The following is a 15,340-nucleotide window of genomic DNA, read 5'->3' as shown; positions in this document are numbered from 1 at the left end:
TCACCCCCATCCCAAGCGCCCGTTCAAACCCCCAGCAACTACTAATCTAGTCTTCATTTCTGTAATTTTGTCATTTCAAGAATGGTATGTAGATGGAGTCATGCAGTAATTAACCTTTGGGGACTGGGATTTTTCACTCAGCATAATTCCCTGGAGATTCGTCCAGGTAGATATCAATAGTTCGTCCCTTTTTAGTGCTGAGGAGCGTTCCATGGGATGCTGTTCCACAATTTGTTTAGCTAGTCCCCCGTTGAAGGACGTCTGGGTTGTTTTCTGGTTTTGGCTGTTGTGAATAAAGCTGTTATGGACAATCATGTGCAGGGTTTTGTGTGAACATAAGCTTGCATTTCTCCGGGGTAAATGCCAAGGAGTGTACTCGCTGGGTTGCGTGGTAGTTGCTCGATGGGGCTTTGAAGGGTGCATCTGGTATGGAGAGGCAGGTAGGGGTGGGGGCTTTGCTGCAGGTGGACCACCAGTGGGAAGCACAGCCCGGGAGCTCACCCCTGATACCCTGCGTGAGTTGCTTCATCTGTCTGTACACTGTTCCTACTTACGTCTGTCGTGTATTGATATATATAAAGCACCCGGTACACAGTAGGTGCTCAGTAGATAGAAGCTGTTCTTAACATGGGTTAAGAGAAGACCCACCAGGCCAGAGCAGGATCTGTGCCCCAGAGGTGACCTCAGGAGGCCTTTCCCTTGCCCCCTGTGGGCCCTGGGGCAGCTCCTTTTTACCTTGGGCAGAGCTGTGCACCCAGTCGTCCCTCAGAGGCCGAGTTCTTGGCTTCTCCCTGAGAAGTACCTGGCCCCGTTCTCAGACTGGGCTCCGAGTCTCTGGACGGTCACTGGCATTCCCCAGTGAGCTTGGCCAGGCCCATGCCATGGATCAAAGGAATCCCAGGGAATTCCAGATTCTGCCAGGCTCTGATGGTCTGGATTTGCCTCACAGGGTCTGAGAATGTGCCCGGATCATTTCAGATGTTGCTACCATCTAGCCGGATTCCAGAAACGTGTGGAGCTCTTGCTGTAGTCAAGGCACCGAGCTAGGTGCTGCACAGGGTTCAGAAAAAATCATTCTCTTTCAACAGATCAACCCAGCCAACTCCAGCTCCTTTGGGAGCATCCTATGGCTGCATGATAAAGTCTGGCATTCGGAGCCTTTGGTCTGGTGTGACTCTGTCTTTCCAGCCCCCTCTCCACGTGCCCTGCGTGCTCGCCAGCAGTGTGCTCACTGCCCCCCGCCCCCGCCGTGTACAGGCCAGGCTGCCACCCCACGCTCACGCTCCCCTCTTCCCTGGTGCCTCTTCCCCCTTCATGCTGAAATCTTGCCTATTTTCTTTATAATCAGAAAGGCGTTATATGCACTGGATGAAATACTCAAATAGCACGTGTCCGTGTGTAAGGCTGTACACTCAAAGCGCCTTCTCCCACTCCAGGGCCACGTGGTTTTGGGACCATGCTGTACTCCTCTTCTTGCTGTTTTCATTGACAGCATTATCTTAGAGAGTGCTTCATATCTGTACCGTTAGAATTGTCTCATTAACACTGCAGGAAGGGTGACATGGTATTTGTTTACACAGCTACACTGTGATTTCTGTTACCAGTCACCTGCTGATGGCCGTCTGGGTTGTCCCCACTCCTGGGCTCCTCCAGGCAGTGCTGCATGTCATGGGCCCCTGTGCAAAGGGGTCTGTTTATGACTCAGCCCCAGGGCCCCCCTCCTCCATCTGCCTTCCACAGCTGTGGTACCTGTGTTCACATTACTGTCTTTCCACGACTCCTGAAGACAGGGCTTGTGCAGGACCTTCCTCCCCCTTCCAGTGCCTGCCATGTTTACTGACCGCCCAGTTTCCAGGAGCATATGGAGCTCTGGTATTCACCAGTCACGCTGCCTCTGTGCGACCTGGCCTTTTGTAGGGGCTCCAGTGGGAGCAGAGCTGGGACACCTGCACCACTTCCTCCATCCAGCTTCGTGCTTGGTACACAGCGGCTGCCTCGGATGGGCTAACGTGTTTCCGTGGCGATAAGACTTCTACAGCATCGTGCTTAAGGGCTGCCTACTGTTTCACCAGAGGCATGGGCCATAATACAGCCAGTCCCCCCACCCCTTTTTTTCAAATTTATTTATTTATTTTTATTTTTGGCTACGTCGGGTCTTCGTTGCTGCGCGCGGGCTTTCTCTAGTTGTGGCGAGCGGGGGCTACTCTTCGTTGTGGTGTGCGGGCTTCTCATTGCGGTGGCTTCTTGTTGTGGAGCACGGGCTCTAGGCGCGCGGGCTTCAGTAGTTGTGGGTCGCGGGCTCTAGAGTGCAGGCTCAGTTGTAGCACACGGGTTTAGTTGCTCCGTGGCATGTGAGATCTTCCCGGACCAGGGCTCGAACCCCTGTCCCCTGCATTGGCAGGCAGATTCTTAACCACTGTGCCACCCAGGAAGCCCAGCCTAGTCTTCTCTTGATGGAATTTAGCTTTGAAAAGTTTTTTTTTTTTTTTTTTGCGGTACGCGGGCCTCTCACTGCCGTGGCCTCTCCCGTTGCGGAGCACAGGCTCCCGTCGCGCAGGCTCAGCAGCCATGGCTCACGGGCCCAGCCGCTCCGCGGCATGTGGGATCTTCCCGGACCGGGGCACGAACCCGCATCCCCTGCATCGGCAGGCGGACTCTCAACCACTGCGCCACCAGGGAAGCCCTGAAAAGTTTTGATGGAATTTCCCTTTTAAAAAAAATTTGAGAGGACAGATGCTTGGGTGTCCATTGCTGAGAAAAGATCGGGACTCACAGCCTCCCCCATGAAACTCGTGGCCGTAGCTACTTGTTTATTGAGCAGTTCTTCAGATGAGCTAGGGCTTCTCACCGAGCAAGCCGAGCTCTCTTTTCTTATGATACAGTCATCTTCTGAGGCAGGCACTGTTGTCACTATTGTATGGAAAGGGAAACCAAGGCTCAGAGAGAAAGTAACTTGGCAAAGGTCACTCAGACGATACGTTTCAAGAGCTGGGATTCCAGCTCAGGACCTGAGCTGGTAACCACTGAACCCTCCTGCCTTGTTAGGGAAGAAGGGAATGGGGAGGGCGGGTCACCCCTGGGCCTGGGGTCATGGCTGGCGGCCCCAGAACTGAATCGAGGTTGCACCTAGAGAGAAGATGGCCTCCATCAGGCCTCATCTCCGTCTCTGATCAGCACAAAGGGTCCTCTTGAAGGGGGAGTCCACGGCACCACTCGGAGCACTCTCCTGCTCACATGGCCCGCCCTGCTCCCAAGCCAAGCGTCCAGGGGGCTGGCGGGCATTCCTGGCTTGGCTTTCTGGCCAGACTCGGAGGAGTGATCTGAAATTCTTTGCTGGGGCAGATCATACTTGGTCAGAACGTTTCACTTCTAGATTGATGTGGCTTTGATACTCTGCGTCAGGTCTCCCAGTGTGACCTGGGAGCCTGGAGACTCCACCGGCCCTCCCTCCTGAACAGTCAGTCCTTTGAAAATGTATTGATTTCCCTCCTTCCCTTCCCTGCTTTTGCACTTTGGATGAACCTTGTTTTCGAAGAACAGTAGAAGGTAATTTTCCTGTGCTCGCCAGCTGGCCCGTAATTGAGCAATTTCAATAACACCCACTGTAAAGTCTAATCGAAGTAAACAGGAAAATATGATTTACAGTCTGGATGGCAAGTAAATACCAGGGTGCAATTAATTTTTACACAGAGCAGCAGATTCTAAAACATTTTCCTGCACTGACCAGTTTGATTTTAATTACAGATTAGGAGCTGCTTTTTATTTATTTATTTCTTTACTGTCGTTATCGTTACTTTTTACTTTTTGATGGAACCTGATGCTCTTCAGGTTCCTTGGATCTCTGTGACTTCCTCTGGAGGTGTAGCCACAGAGGGGTGGGATGGAAATAGGGTCAGAGAAATTAATTTGTAAGGAGCGATTTTCCCAACCTGGACTGAAGGCTGCACTCTTTGGGCTTTTGCTTGGTGAGAGATGAGGGTGGGTCGGGGAGATGCTCCGGGCTGTGTAGAACGATGATGAGAGAGGGTCCCGTCACAGCTAGGAGCTGAGAGGGGTGTGTGCAGGCCATGACTTGGTTTGGCTCATTCTGAGGAAGGGGACGGAGGCCCCCCGTGTTGCAAATGTGTCATTTCGGAATCGTGGTGCTTCCAAGGATGGGAAGTATGTGCCTTTAAATGGACCCACCCTCCTAGTTCTTCCAGTGGCTTCCTTCAGACCTGGGCGGAGAACCGGAGCCACCTTGCTGGCTGCCTGAGGGCCAAGCCCTTGGGCTTTGACTGCAGGGTTGGCCGGTGTCTCACCTCAGCCGACCTCGGGCTGTCTGTAGGGCTAGCTCAGCGTAAGAGGTCACACGGCTTGAGCGCACTTTGGGGACAGCAGTCTGTGAGCAGCCCAGACCCCGAGATCTGTCTTAAAGGTGCCACGGGGCTGAGCTGGGATTCACTGTTGTGGCCACCAGGTGTTGGCTTTAGGGACACCCTAAGGCTGGCCTGCGGGTGGGTGAACACTCCGGGAAGGCCGTTCCGGCCTTCGTGGCCCCCGCCAGGATACGCCTCCCGCAGCGGAGAGGCGGTTCTGTTCCCCCAGCAGGGTCCCGGCGTGCAGGGGAGGGCGCGGCTCTCTCGGGGCCCTGGTCTGCCCCAGTCCTGAATCCCTTTGCGTTTCTTTTATCTTTCCAGGGAGTTGACCACACTTGGCCATTTCCTGGAGGAGCCCCACCCCGAGGGGGAGCAGCCGATGGGGAGCCGTTTCTGCTGACATCGTCATCTGGGCGGCGCCCAGGAGGTCGCCTCTGCCCAAGTCTGCCCACCCGAAGATGGCTCGCGCCCACCCTGGGCTGGCGCCCAGTGCCTGAGGTCCTTACCATGGTGATGATCCTAAGTCGAAGCCTCGACAAGCAGGGAGCTGACCCCGTAGCGTGCAGGACCTTCAGCCCTGAGCTGGTAAGCACCCGGTGGCCTGGCTTCTCTTTGGCTTCTCCAAAGGTGACCCTTTGGAGGCCCGATATCCAGGTGGGGCTGTGGACTGAGCAAGAGGGCTTAGCAGATGTGCCCAGAGGGCCCGCAAGCAGAGCTCTGGGAGCCGTGGCAGGTGGGGCAGCGGAGCAGAGTCACCCGGAGCCCGGCTTCGCCCTCACCAGAAGTAGCCAGCCCAGATTTGAGTCCTCTGGCGAGCGGGGAGGGCAGGCCAGCACCCTGGTGAATAATACCAAGCGTGCTTCTGCCGCCCCTGCCGGGCTGAGACCCGCATTCCTTCTGGTCTCCACCCGGTCAGGGAGGTAGTTTCCAGAAGGCGGGGCGGTACGGAGATAAGGCCGGGCCTCCAAAGGGCGGTCAGCATGAGCGAGAGCTGCCGCCGCAGGAATGCCCAGAGTGGGGGATGGTGGAGAAAGAAGGCGCGGCCTGGCGGCCAAGGTGGTGGGCCTGGTGGCGGCTGCCCTCCGCAAGGGTGGTCCTCGGACCAAGTGGCCTGGTGAGCCTGGCCAGAGAGGCAGACAGCCGGCCTTCTTAGGCCGAGAACAACATGGCTGGCCTCCTCACCCTCCTTCTAGCCCTAATTCCTCAGAAGAGGGTGGGCTGCTCCCCTGCAGAGGGAGCTGAAGGCAGTCCCACCCGGGCATAAACACTTTTGTGTGGGGTTTTGCATGTGGGTACGTCCCAGGGCCTCTCTGCTGCTTCTGTGGTCAGGGATGGGGGCACTGTCCAGGGTCATGTCACCCAGCGCCCCTCCTGGCGCCCTTCACAGCCCCTCATGAGACCCCACGCTAGCACCTAGTGGGCTTTCTCCCCCAATCTTACCCCACCACCCAGGTCGAGAGCAGGCAGGTGGGTCTTAGGTCCTTGTAAGAGCTTGTGAAAGCCACCAAGACCTGTGTCCACTCCACAGGCCTTCACGGAGCACCTCGGGCTGAAGGAATTCCGTAAGACAAGTAGGGTCTCTGCCCATCACTCCTTCCTCTGCAATCTGTGTTGAATATACATCTGTCAGTAGATTCTCTCTCATCGTCCCCACTGCTGCTGCTCTGGTCCCTCCTGCGTACTCTCTCATCTAGATGCTTTTGGGAACGGGCCCCCGCTTCTGGCTCCTTTAGCCTGTTTGCATTACCCAGCAGCCAGAGGGAATGCAAGTCAGACCGTCCCACCTCTGCTCAGAGCCTTCCACAGGCTTCCCGTCTCAGGCTGAGCAAACACCAGACTCCTCCCGGGATGTATGAGGTCCGGTGTACTCTGGCCCCCGTGACCGCTGTGCTCTGTCTCCGCCGCTCTCCGCCACTGACTCTGTTCAGGCCACGCCGGCCTCCCTGCTCTACATGCCTCAGGGCTTGTGCACTTCTTGCCCGGCCTGGAACGCTCCCCTTTAGCAGGACTCTCTCCCTCCCTCCTTTTCTTTGGCCACTTGGCCTAAAATCTAATTCCACAGTACCCCCATGTACTGCCTGTCCCCTTTCCCCTGTCCTTTTCTTTCCAAGGTGCTTAACCACTTTCTAACACTTTGATCCCGTTCACTGGATGACTCCCGCCCCAGAACGTGAGCTTCACGAGGCAAGGGCCTTTGTCGCTCTTTCTCCTTTTGCCGAGTACCCGGTGCCCGACCCCGGGACCTAGTGCGTGGCAGGTGCTCAGGGGACATTTCGGGGCGAGTGAATGCGGGTTCCTGTAGCCCAGCTTCTCAGCTCGACATCGTGCGGTCCCTTCTCTGCTGCTCGAGTTCACGGCTGAGGGGGTGCAGGTATGAGTTGCTCTGTTTTCTGTGGTTGGTGGGTGTTTTTCCGCTGAAATTAAAGCACTCGTGTAGAGTAGCTCTGACTGAAAAAGCAACGGCTCTCAGGGTGAGGGCCTCCTGGAGGACCCAAGGGAGGCCCCCTCTGGCTCCAGCTGTGCTGTTTGCCTCAGTTGCCACCGCTGAACTTGCTTCCATCTGGGGGTGGGCCTGCCTGGGCTTGGCCGGGGAGCTGGGTCCAGGGCCCGTGGGCCCGTGGTCAGCTGAGCCGGTCTTCAAAGAGACAGGGCCTGAGCCCTCGCCAGGAGGAGCGCGGCCTTCCAGCCCCAGTCGGGGAAGGAAAACTCATCTTCTCAGAAAAGAAAAAGGAGAGAAAGCCAAGGGAAGCACACGGCCATTGAAGGGGGCTCGGTGGCTTCACGGGTCGGGGTCTGGCCTTTCTTCCCACGCCCCTCCCCTTCCTGGAAAGTCACCACCTTCCGTGTTCCTTCTCTTCTTCCCTCCCCTGGACTCCCGGGTGGGCAGGCCAGCTGTGGGCAGCAGCCGCCTTTGGAGAGCAGCCTTCTCCTGTGTCAGTTGGTGGGTGCATCACAGCTTGTCAGCACGTTACAGGTCTGGCCTGGTTCTGCTCTCACGGTGCAAGTGGAAGCACGGTGAAGGCAAAGCGCGAGGATGGGGGCGTAGTCTGTGTGGGGCCTGCAGAGGTGCCGTCACCCCTGCCTCTCCCGGAGCCTCCCCCAGCCTGCTGAGGGGTGGGGACTCGTCCATCTCTACCTGCTATACAGGCAGGAAACAGAGAGCCCAGGGGACAGAGGGCCCAGGTCACGCAGCTGGCGAGCAGGGTGCCAGGACGCAGGCTTCAAGTCCAGGCCCTGTTCACCCACCAAGGCCCTCACGCCCGCCCCTACCCGGCTCCTGAGGCTGTCGTCCTGGAATCCGCTAGGCCCTGGGGAGAGGCACGGCTGTAAACAACCAAAGAAAGACCCTAAATAAGACCAGCCTAGTGATGACATCCACAGAATGTAAGATAAACTGATTAGAATTTGCTCTGAACAGCCAGCAAGGTTGAGAGGAAGATGGGGGTTTTGCTTCAGCTTCCTAAACGGGTAACATCAGCCTCATGTAAATACCATCAAGATAATAACAGGAAAGATGGAAAAGCTTTTCTCTTTTGTTTTCTAATCAGACTAAGAAGATAACAGAAATTGGGGGTTCAGATTAAAAAAGAAATCATGAATCACCACAGGCCGCTTTGGAGTTAGGGAAGTGAGAGGCCCCCGCAGTGAGGACTGCGGGGGCCTTCACTGCAGGTGAAGGTCCCCTGGGGGCTTGGAAACACTAGGAGAGGAGAATCTTGGGCCCCCCTGGGCCCTGGCTGCCCCTCCCTGCCTGCTGAGGGTCCCCGTCCTGGTTCTCTTGTTCTCCTTTCCCCCAAAGCTAAATGCTGGTGACAACGTGACTGCCCCTACTCCTGAGAGAGGTGGGCAGACAGAAAGGGGACTGACAAGTACTCAGTATTGCCTTCCCCCGGGGGGACGGGGGTGGGGTGGGGGGAGTGCAGTGACTCGGTTCCCCTTTCCCCCACTCCGCGCAGCCGCCTTCCTTTCCCCTGTGAGTAGCTCTTCCTCTGAGTGTGCTAACATTAGCTGCTGCCGCTGGAAGGCCGCCCGGACATCTGACCTCGGGGCTGCGTTCCCCCAGCTCTGTCCCGCCCGCCCACGCTCCGGCCAAGGGCCTGTTCTCCCTCCTCCCCGGCCAGGCCCAGTCTCCTCTCCCCGGCAAGCCTCCCAGCCTCTCTCAAGTCTGGAGACCAGCGGGAGCTGGGGTGCACTGCTCCCGGGAGGGCGGGGGGCGGAGGCCGGAGCGAGGCTCCAGGCTGCCTCACTTTGCTCAGCCTCAAGGTATTTCCGGCCACAGCAGACACCCGTTTTGGGAGCAGGTCCTTCCTTCCACGCTTGTCAGATTAGGACGCCAAGGCTAAGTGACTTGCCCGGCAGAAGAGTTCAGTGACTGCGTCCGGCCTGGCACCCAGCTGCCTGGGCACCCAGGGTCTTCACCCTCCCGCTCACCCGGAGTCGGCATTGGGCCCGACGGCCCCAGCCAGGGTCCCTGGCCGGAATCCAGAAGCGCACAGAGCCCGCGGCAGTCCCCTGCCTCTCCCCCCACCCCCGGCCGCATCCCGGGCGAGCGGGGGCACCAGGGCCCGCCCTGCCGTGGCTAATAACCCTGCAGCCTGGGGAGCCGGGCTGCCCGCCCTGTCTCCATCGGCACCTTCGAGGGCCTCCACCTAAGGGCGCCTCTCCCTCCTCAGCTTCTCCTCCTTCTCGGGCCTGGCTCTGCCTCCTGCGTCCTACTGCCAAGGTCTCACCCTGTTCCCTTCCAGAGGCTGCGGTGCCCCACTTGTTCCCCTCAAGTGCGTGAGCGTGGGCCTGTTCTGCGTGGCCCTGTGGTTCCCTGTAGCGCTGCGTCAGGAGAAGGAAAAGTGATGTGATTGCTGTAGTCGGTAGTCTACAGAAGAAAGTTATGAAGAAGCATGATTGTGGCCAGAGATGAGCTCGGCTGTTTTCTGTCTGAGCTAGTTCCTCTTTAAATAATGACCTGAATTGTGTCTTTATTTAAGTCAGGGTTTCTTGCGTTACTTAGTCAGACAGATGGCCCCCGGAGCCTCAATTTGATTTCCAGCTTTTGCCTTTCCTATGGAAGATCTGATTCCAAAACGTTCTCTGGTGATCCAAGGAGTCTCCCAGACACCAGGCTCTGCCCTGGGGGAGGCTCAGGAACAGAGGCTTTGGAGGAGGAGAAATATCCCGGGGAGCCGTGCTTATTGTTCTGTTGCACTGCAGACCCCAGCCAGGGCTTGGGCGTGCACTTGTGTGCGAATGCTGAGTGTCTTGTGAAACCTCAGATGGTGAGAGTTTCCCCTGAGGCCTGTTGGCCTCACCACATCGTCCACGTAGTGATTGGCTCATCCTTCCCACTGGGAGTGCAGAGGGCCCAAAGGGTCAGGGAGGCTGGCTGCAGAATGGCACAAACCAGTGGGAACAGAGCAGCCCCGGACAACTTGGTGCCCAGTGGGAACCTCGCCGTTGGGCCCCGGGAAACGGGCCGGCAGCCAGAGTGTGCCTGGGGCCTAACACCCTGGGAAGCTGTTGACTATGCCCAGCTCATGGACGGGACTCAGGAAGCAACATGGGGGCCTGATCCCATCTTTTTTTTTTTTTTTTTTTTTTTGTCTTTACCCCAACAGGAGGCGGGAAGCCCCAGGGGGAAGTAGTTATAGCTCATGCCTATTTCAGGCCTTATGTTTGACCTTAAAATTGCTGCTGTCCTATCAGTCAGCATTTCTCCATAATTATTTTGATGGAATTTGTCTACACACACAGACCAGTGTGAATTGAGCGTCACGAAGAGGATGAAGGACAAGAAAGAGGAAAAAGCTGCATTTCAGGCGGGGTGGGAGGGTGGGGGGAAGGGAACTACACTGCGCTATACATAGTTTGGCAGGTTTTCTTATGTCTTTTTAGTTAAGCAGTTTTAACTTATAAATTATATTTCCTCCTGGCACTAGAAGCCTCTGCCCAAACATCACTTTGGGCAGTTGCATGATATTCCTTCAAGTAGCTGAGCCACGGCCTACTTCACCATGAGCCTCTTGGAGTCCGGCACGAAATTGGCCAGGGTTCCTCAGTTGTAAGCAGCTGAGACTGTCTCCCACTGATTTACACCAGAAGAGAATTCCCTGGAGCGATTGAGGGAGATATGGGAGAGGAGTTGGTGAGTGAAGCCCCAGAAAGGGCAGGGACAGGGTAGCCGGAAGGATGTTGGAGGCGGCTTGTGGCAGGCTCGGGGCCTCCCCGCGGGGTGAGCCAGCCTGCACCCCACCCCACCCCCCAACGCCCCCGGTCCAGGAGTCGGAGCCCCGGAGCAGGAGCGTCTGGTGGGCCACACCCACCCCGTGCCAGGGGGGATGGAGGCACAGTTCCACCAAGACACTGTCTGGTGAGGGAGGGGAGGAGTCCCAGTGCAAAACTGGGGTGCTGCCAGCAGAAGAAGGGGGTGCACCACCAGGCCGTGCGGTTTCACACGCTCAATGAGGGGAGCGGTCGTGGGGCTTACCCAAGCCAGGGGACAGGGAGAAGGTGTTCCTTCGAGTTGTAAGATCTCCGTGCGAGGATGGCCCGTCCACGTGCGCCCCTGGGTGCAGAGTCAGAGGCCGCGTGGGGAGCCCAGGCGGCCCGGGGGTCGACCCCAGCTTTGTCTGGTGCTCTCTCCGCTCCTCCGCCGAGTCTTGACTTGGCACGAGCCCAGAGATTTGGGGAGGCGGCAGATCCTGTCCGGTGAAAATCCTTTTCTGTCGGCCCTGCGTTCGCCAGGCGTGTGGCAACAAGAGCGAGACAAACTTGGGCTGACCGGTGGGCATAGCGGTCAGTCAACAGAGTCACGTGGCGCCTGCGCTGTGCCGGGAATATCGGGGACAGGACAGCAGCCTCGAGGAGCTTGATGTGGGGGGAGCGGAGCTGAGCAGAGAAGCAGACAAACCGATGCACACGGGGAAGGCGTTAAACGAGGCCACGTGGAGAAGCGCGCGGTGGGGAGGGCAGCGTTCGGCCGGGAAGGTTGGGGAAGGCCGCCAGGGAGGCCACGTGACAGGAACCAGCCGCGGAGCGAAAACCCGGAGGCGGCAGCTCGGCCGGTCCCGAGCCGCGTGAGTGAGGCCGGATGGACGGAGGTTTGGCTCTGGTGGGCTGCGGGGAGGGGGGCGCAGCCGGGTTTCATCCCGGTTGCCGTGGGGAGTGCTTGGAGGGTTGTGAGCAGAGCAGCCACGGGGCCTGGTCCCCCTGGGTCCGTGTGGAGGATGGAGGATGGAGGACGGGCCAGGGCGCAGGGCGGGGACCAGGTCGGGGGCTCGTTTGGTCCCTCGGTGGAGGCTCGAGCCAGCCGGGCGGCGTGGGGCATGAGAAGCAGTCGTTCCGAGCGTATGTCCTCCAGCCTGGCGAGCGCGTCTGCGGCAAACACAGACAGGTCTTCGCTAAGTGAATGAATGAGGGAGTGAGTGAGGGCCGGGGAGCCCTGCGCGCTGGCCCGGTGGCTCCCGTCCGTGGGCACAGACCTCCCCCCCAGCATCTCTGGCGCCCACTCACCGGCCCCCATTCCTGGGAGGGCTCCCAGCTGCCCCTCTGTCAGGAGCACGGTGGCTTGGTGGGGAGGAGGGGCCGGTGAGCAGTGCCCCCCCCCCACCCCGACCGTCAGCAGTCAGTTTGCTTCCCGCCGTGTCTGTAAACCCAGGCCTTCCTCGGTGGCCCCAGTGTAGGGACACGCGGCCCCTGTGTCTCGCGCCCTCCTGCTTGCCCTGGCCCAGTCCTGGTTTGGGCGTCTGTGGGCTCCCAGCCTGGGTGGCTCCCCTTGCCACCAGGCGCGGCGGTGGGGTGGGGAGGGGCGGGGTCTGTGCTTCCCGGGGGGTGTCTGCTTTGTGCTGGGGCTCCTGCAGTGTCGGGGCCGCCTCCCTCAAACAGCCGGGCCTGTGGCACCAGCCAGGCCCAGCTTCTCTCTCTCCGAACCTTCTCTGGGCCGTGGGGCCTGTCTGGCTTCCGCAGGTGACGCTGCCCGGAGACAGGGCTCTGAGTGTCTGTCACCTGCTCTCCCTTCAATGACTTTGGTGTGAGCTGGGAGGGAGGCAGAGGCAGCCATCTCTAACTTTTTCCAGATATTTTCCCGGGTGGACTCCAGGAGGGGGACCTGTCCTGAGCACATAAGGATTGTTTTAAACCCAAGATGGGGGATTGGAGGAGGGCGGCCCTGCCCACCTTCCCCCCCGGCCCGTTAAGTTCCTTCTGGTCCTTTAGAAGCAGCTCTGTTTGCCCGCCGGAAGGCAGCCCTGACCTCCAGCACCCCAGCACCCACGGCCTGGCCCATCTCCCTCCAGTCCCACTCTCTGTAGCTCAAGGGTTTGTGTGACTGTGGCCTCTGTGACGTGTGAGCTTCCTTAGGGCTGAGGCGGGCGTCCTTCACCTCCGCGTTCCAGACTGGTCAGGACGGACCCTTGATAACCTGATGGATGAGCACATTGCTGACCGAGGGCAAAGGTCCCTGACTCGGGCAGCTGAGGACAGGGGTGGGGCAGCTGCTGCCAGACGCTGGCTACCCTCTTATCTGGGTGGGCCGGGTGTTCCTGGCCAGCACCCCGTCCTCCTTCCAGGCCTGAAAGAGCCAGGGCCTGGCTCTCTGCCCACTTCTTGGACTGGTAGCCTTGCGCGTCCTTGTCACTTGGGGCTCCTCTCAGAAGCTAGAGCCCTCTGTGACCGCTGACCCCTCTGGAGCTGAGAGCTGCTTTCACCATCGCACGCTCAACCCCAGCACAGCCTGCACGTAACGAATTACCGGCACATGTTTGCTGAATGAGTGGAGGAAGGAAGGAAGGCAGGAGTGAGTGAGACCCTTCTTTCTGGGGCCCCGATGGGCATAGATGGTGTCCTCCTCATCCGAGGTCAGAACAGTCCTGTTGACCTGGGCCTCGGCCGGCACAAGGAACCCCTGGAATGTTCCACGCTCGGGTTACTGTGTAGCCGTGGAGCAAGTGCCTGGGCTGGGGGTTCTTCCAGGCTTCACTGGCTTTTCACCCAATGATCATAGTGTTCGGCTGAGGCTAGGTGTGGGGTTAGAGAGGAGATGTGCAGTGTTTACAGTAGACAGGGACACCACTGTGGCAATGTGGTGCCGAGGAGCTCAAAAGCCATAGCTGTGTGTTGAGACCAAACATAACCTTTGAGTTTCTGTTTCAGTTTGTGAGGATGCCTCAGGGGGGCCTCCTGGCTGCACAGCAGCCTGCAGAGCCAGGGCCACACTCCTGAGCTTTACCAGTTGCCTCTTCACAGAGACGGAAGAGGTGTTCTCCTCGTGTCTCGAAGGGAGGGCCCTGGAGGTGGCCTCTGACCTTGAGTCAAGGCTCTTGCTGTCACCATGGACAGGAAGAGGTCCCCTGTCCCCCTAGCCTGGGTTGTGGGGAGGCCTGTCTCCAGCTCAGCTCGGTGAACTGTTCACATCACAGCTCCTCCTGCACCCTCCTCCATATCACTCACATGGAAAAATCCCCTAGTGTCAGAAGTCACGGGGCTCTCTTGTGTGTTTTTAAAGCCCATTAACTTGATGGACTCCATAACTCACCGAAGGCTCCGGACAAAGAGCCCAGACCTAATTATGGGCAGATGTCTCTTTTAATACTTTTTTTCTCCTTTCCCTAATCTGACGTTACCCCTTTAATTGTGACTTTAGCAAGGGATCAGTGCAGGGTCATGTGCAAACGTGCTTCTTATGACTTGAAGAGTGATAGCTTTTCTGGTTGTTTTCAGCACACGCCAAAGAAGATGAGTCAAGGACCGACACTTTTCTCTTGTGGAATTATGGGTGAGTAACCAAGGTGGCTGTGGACGGTCCTTCTCTAGCCCTTCCACCAGGGCCTGAGTCCTCCAGGTGAGACGCTAAAAGCGCTTGCGGGACACAGACAGGCACGAGGAGCAGCCGTGGGGACTCTCCTCGGTGTGTTTGAGCTGTTCTGGTCTCAGCGGTGCTGGAGTGGTGCAGGGGCTGCTGTGGCTGACTGAGGGGCCAGGCGCTGCTGTGTGGTTTACGCATCTCCAGCAGTGACACTGAGAGTTTCTGTCTGATTATTAAAGTAATCATGTTCATTTTATTTTAATTCAGAAAATGCACCATAGTGTAACGTATAAAATAGAAATCTGTCACAGCCCCAATACACAGTTATAACTACTGTTAATATTTTGGTGTAGTTTATGTCCATTGCATTTTTTACATAGCCAAGTCCATGACGAACATACGATTGTACAAAATTATTTACAAAATTTTTTTTTCACTTTTTTCACTTAGTAATAATTACCATCGTTTCCCCGCAGCGCTAAAACTGCCCATTCCATACGTTTTAATGAGGCTATGGTATTGCATCGTGTGGACGATTCAAAATGTATTTGACGATGTAACTGTTTCTTGGTAGTTGGGTAGAAGGACTGTTCTGTTTTCTGTTTAACAGTGACTCGGTGTCTGAATCTTGCTCTGCCTTTTGGATTATTCCTTAGGCTCGTTCCCAGGTATGGAGTAGAGAGGCTGGAGAGCGGGAACATTTTCATTTTTAAGGCTCTTGCTTCATATTGCTGACGTGCTTTCCATAAAGGTTGCCTCGGTACCCTGTTCCCATGCGAGTGTTAATTACCGTTTTTATAAGGGGGCCAAAAAGAGGACTGTATTGGCTGTATTGATTTCTCTCTGCTCCGGATGATCGGGCAGTTTCTCCTTGCGCGCTCTCCCCTGGACTCCTGCCCTCTGCGGAGACACCTCCCCAGATGAGTTTCTGTAAACCAGGCTTCCACCATGGGTCCTGTCTTCCGGGTTTCAAGTTTGTCTCCGCAGGACTATGTAAAGTCTCCGTTGCCTTTTGTCTCGGCCCTTTGCCTCTGGGCACGGCGTTTTCTTCTCGAGACTCAGTTCCCATAGGTTGGTGCTGGGGGTGGTGCTGTGGGTGTCACAGTGAGCCTGGTGCTGTGCCACGCGCCTCGCATGCGGGACCTCCTGGACTCTGCAGCTGCTTCGGGGGGCGGGCAGGGGCGCCCAC

General features: G+C 57.4%; 1 protein-coding gene across 13 annotated transcripts in view; it reads left to right on the top strand.

The window, feature by feature from the left end:
* Nucleotides 1-15,340, top strand: part of EEF1AKMT2 (EEF1A lysine methyltransferase 2) — a 202,441-nt gene that overhangs the window by 70,796 nt on the left and 116,305 nt on the right. For 10 of the 13 annotated variants that reach the window (XR_008616169.1, XR_008616175.1, XR_008616173.1 and 7 more), the window contains exons 1-2: nt 4,761-4,943; nt 14,067-14,121. Coding sequence is in view for 4 of the 13 variants with exons in the window: in XM_055081116.1 (XP_054937091.1) it covers nt 4,866-4,943; nt 14,067-14,121 (133 nt within the window). In the remaining 9 variants the exon portion in view is untranslated. Of the gene's footprint in view, nt 1-4,679; nt 4,944-14,066; nt 14,122-15,340 lie in introns of those variants that run through there. The other 3 variants (XR_008616176.1, XR_008616178.1, XM_055081113.1) reach the window with 2 other exon arrangements.

The sequence above is a fragment of the Physeter macrocephalus genome, chromosome 20, assembly GCF_002837175.3.
Source record: "Physeter macrocephalus isolate SW-GA chromosome 20, ASM283717v5, whole genome shotgun sequence".
Lineage (NCBI taxonomy): Eukaryota > Metazoa > Chordata > Mammalia > Artiodactyla > Physeteridae > Physeter > Physeter macrocephalus.
This window is presented reverse-complemented; position numbering and strand designations above follow the sequence as displayed.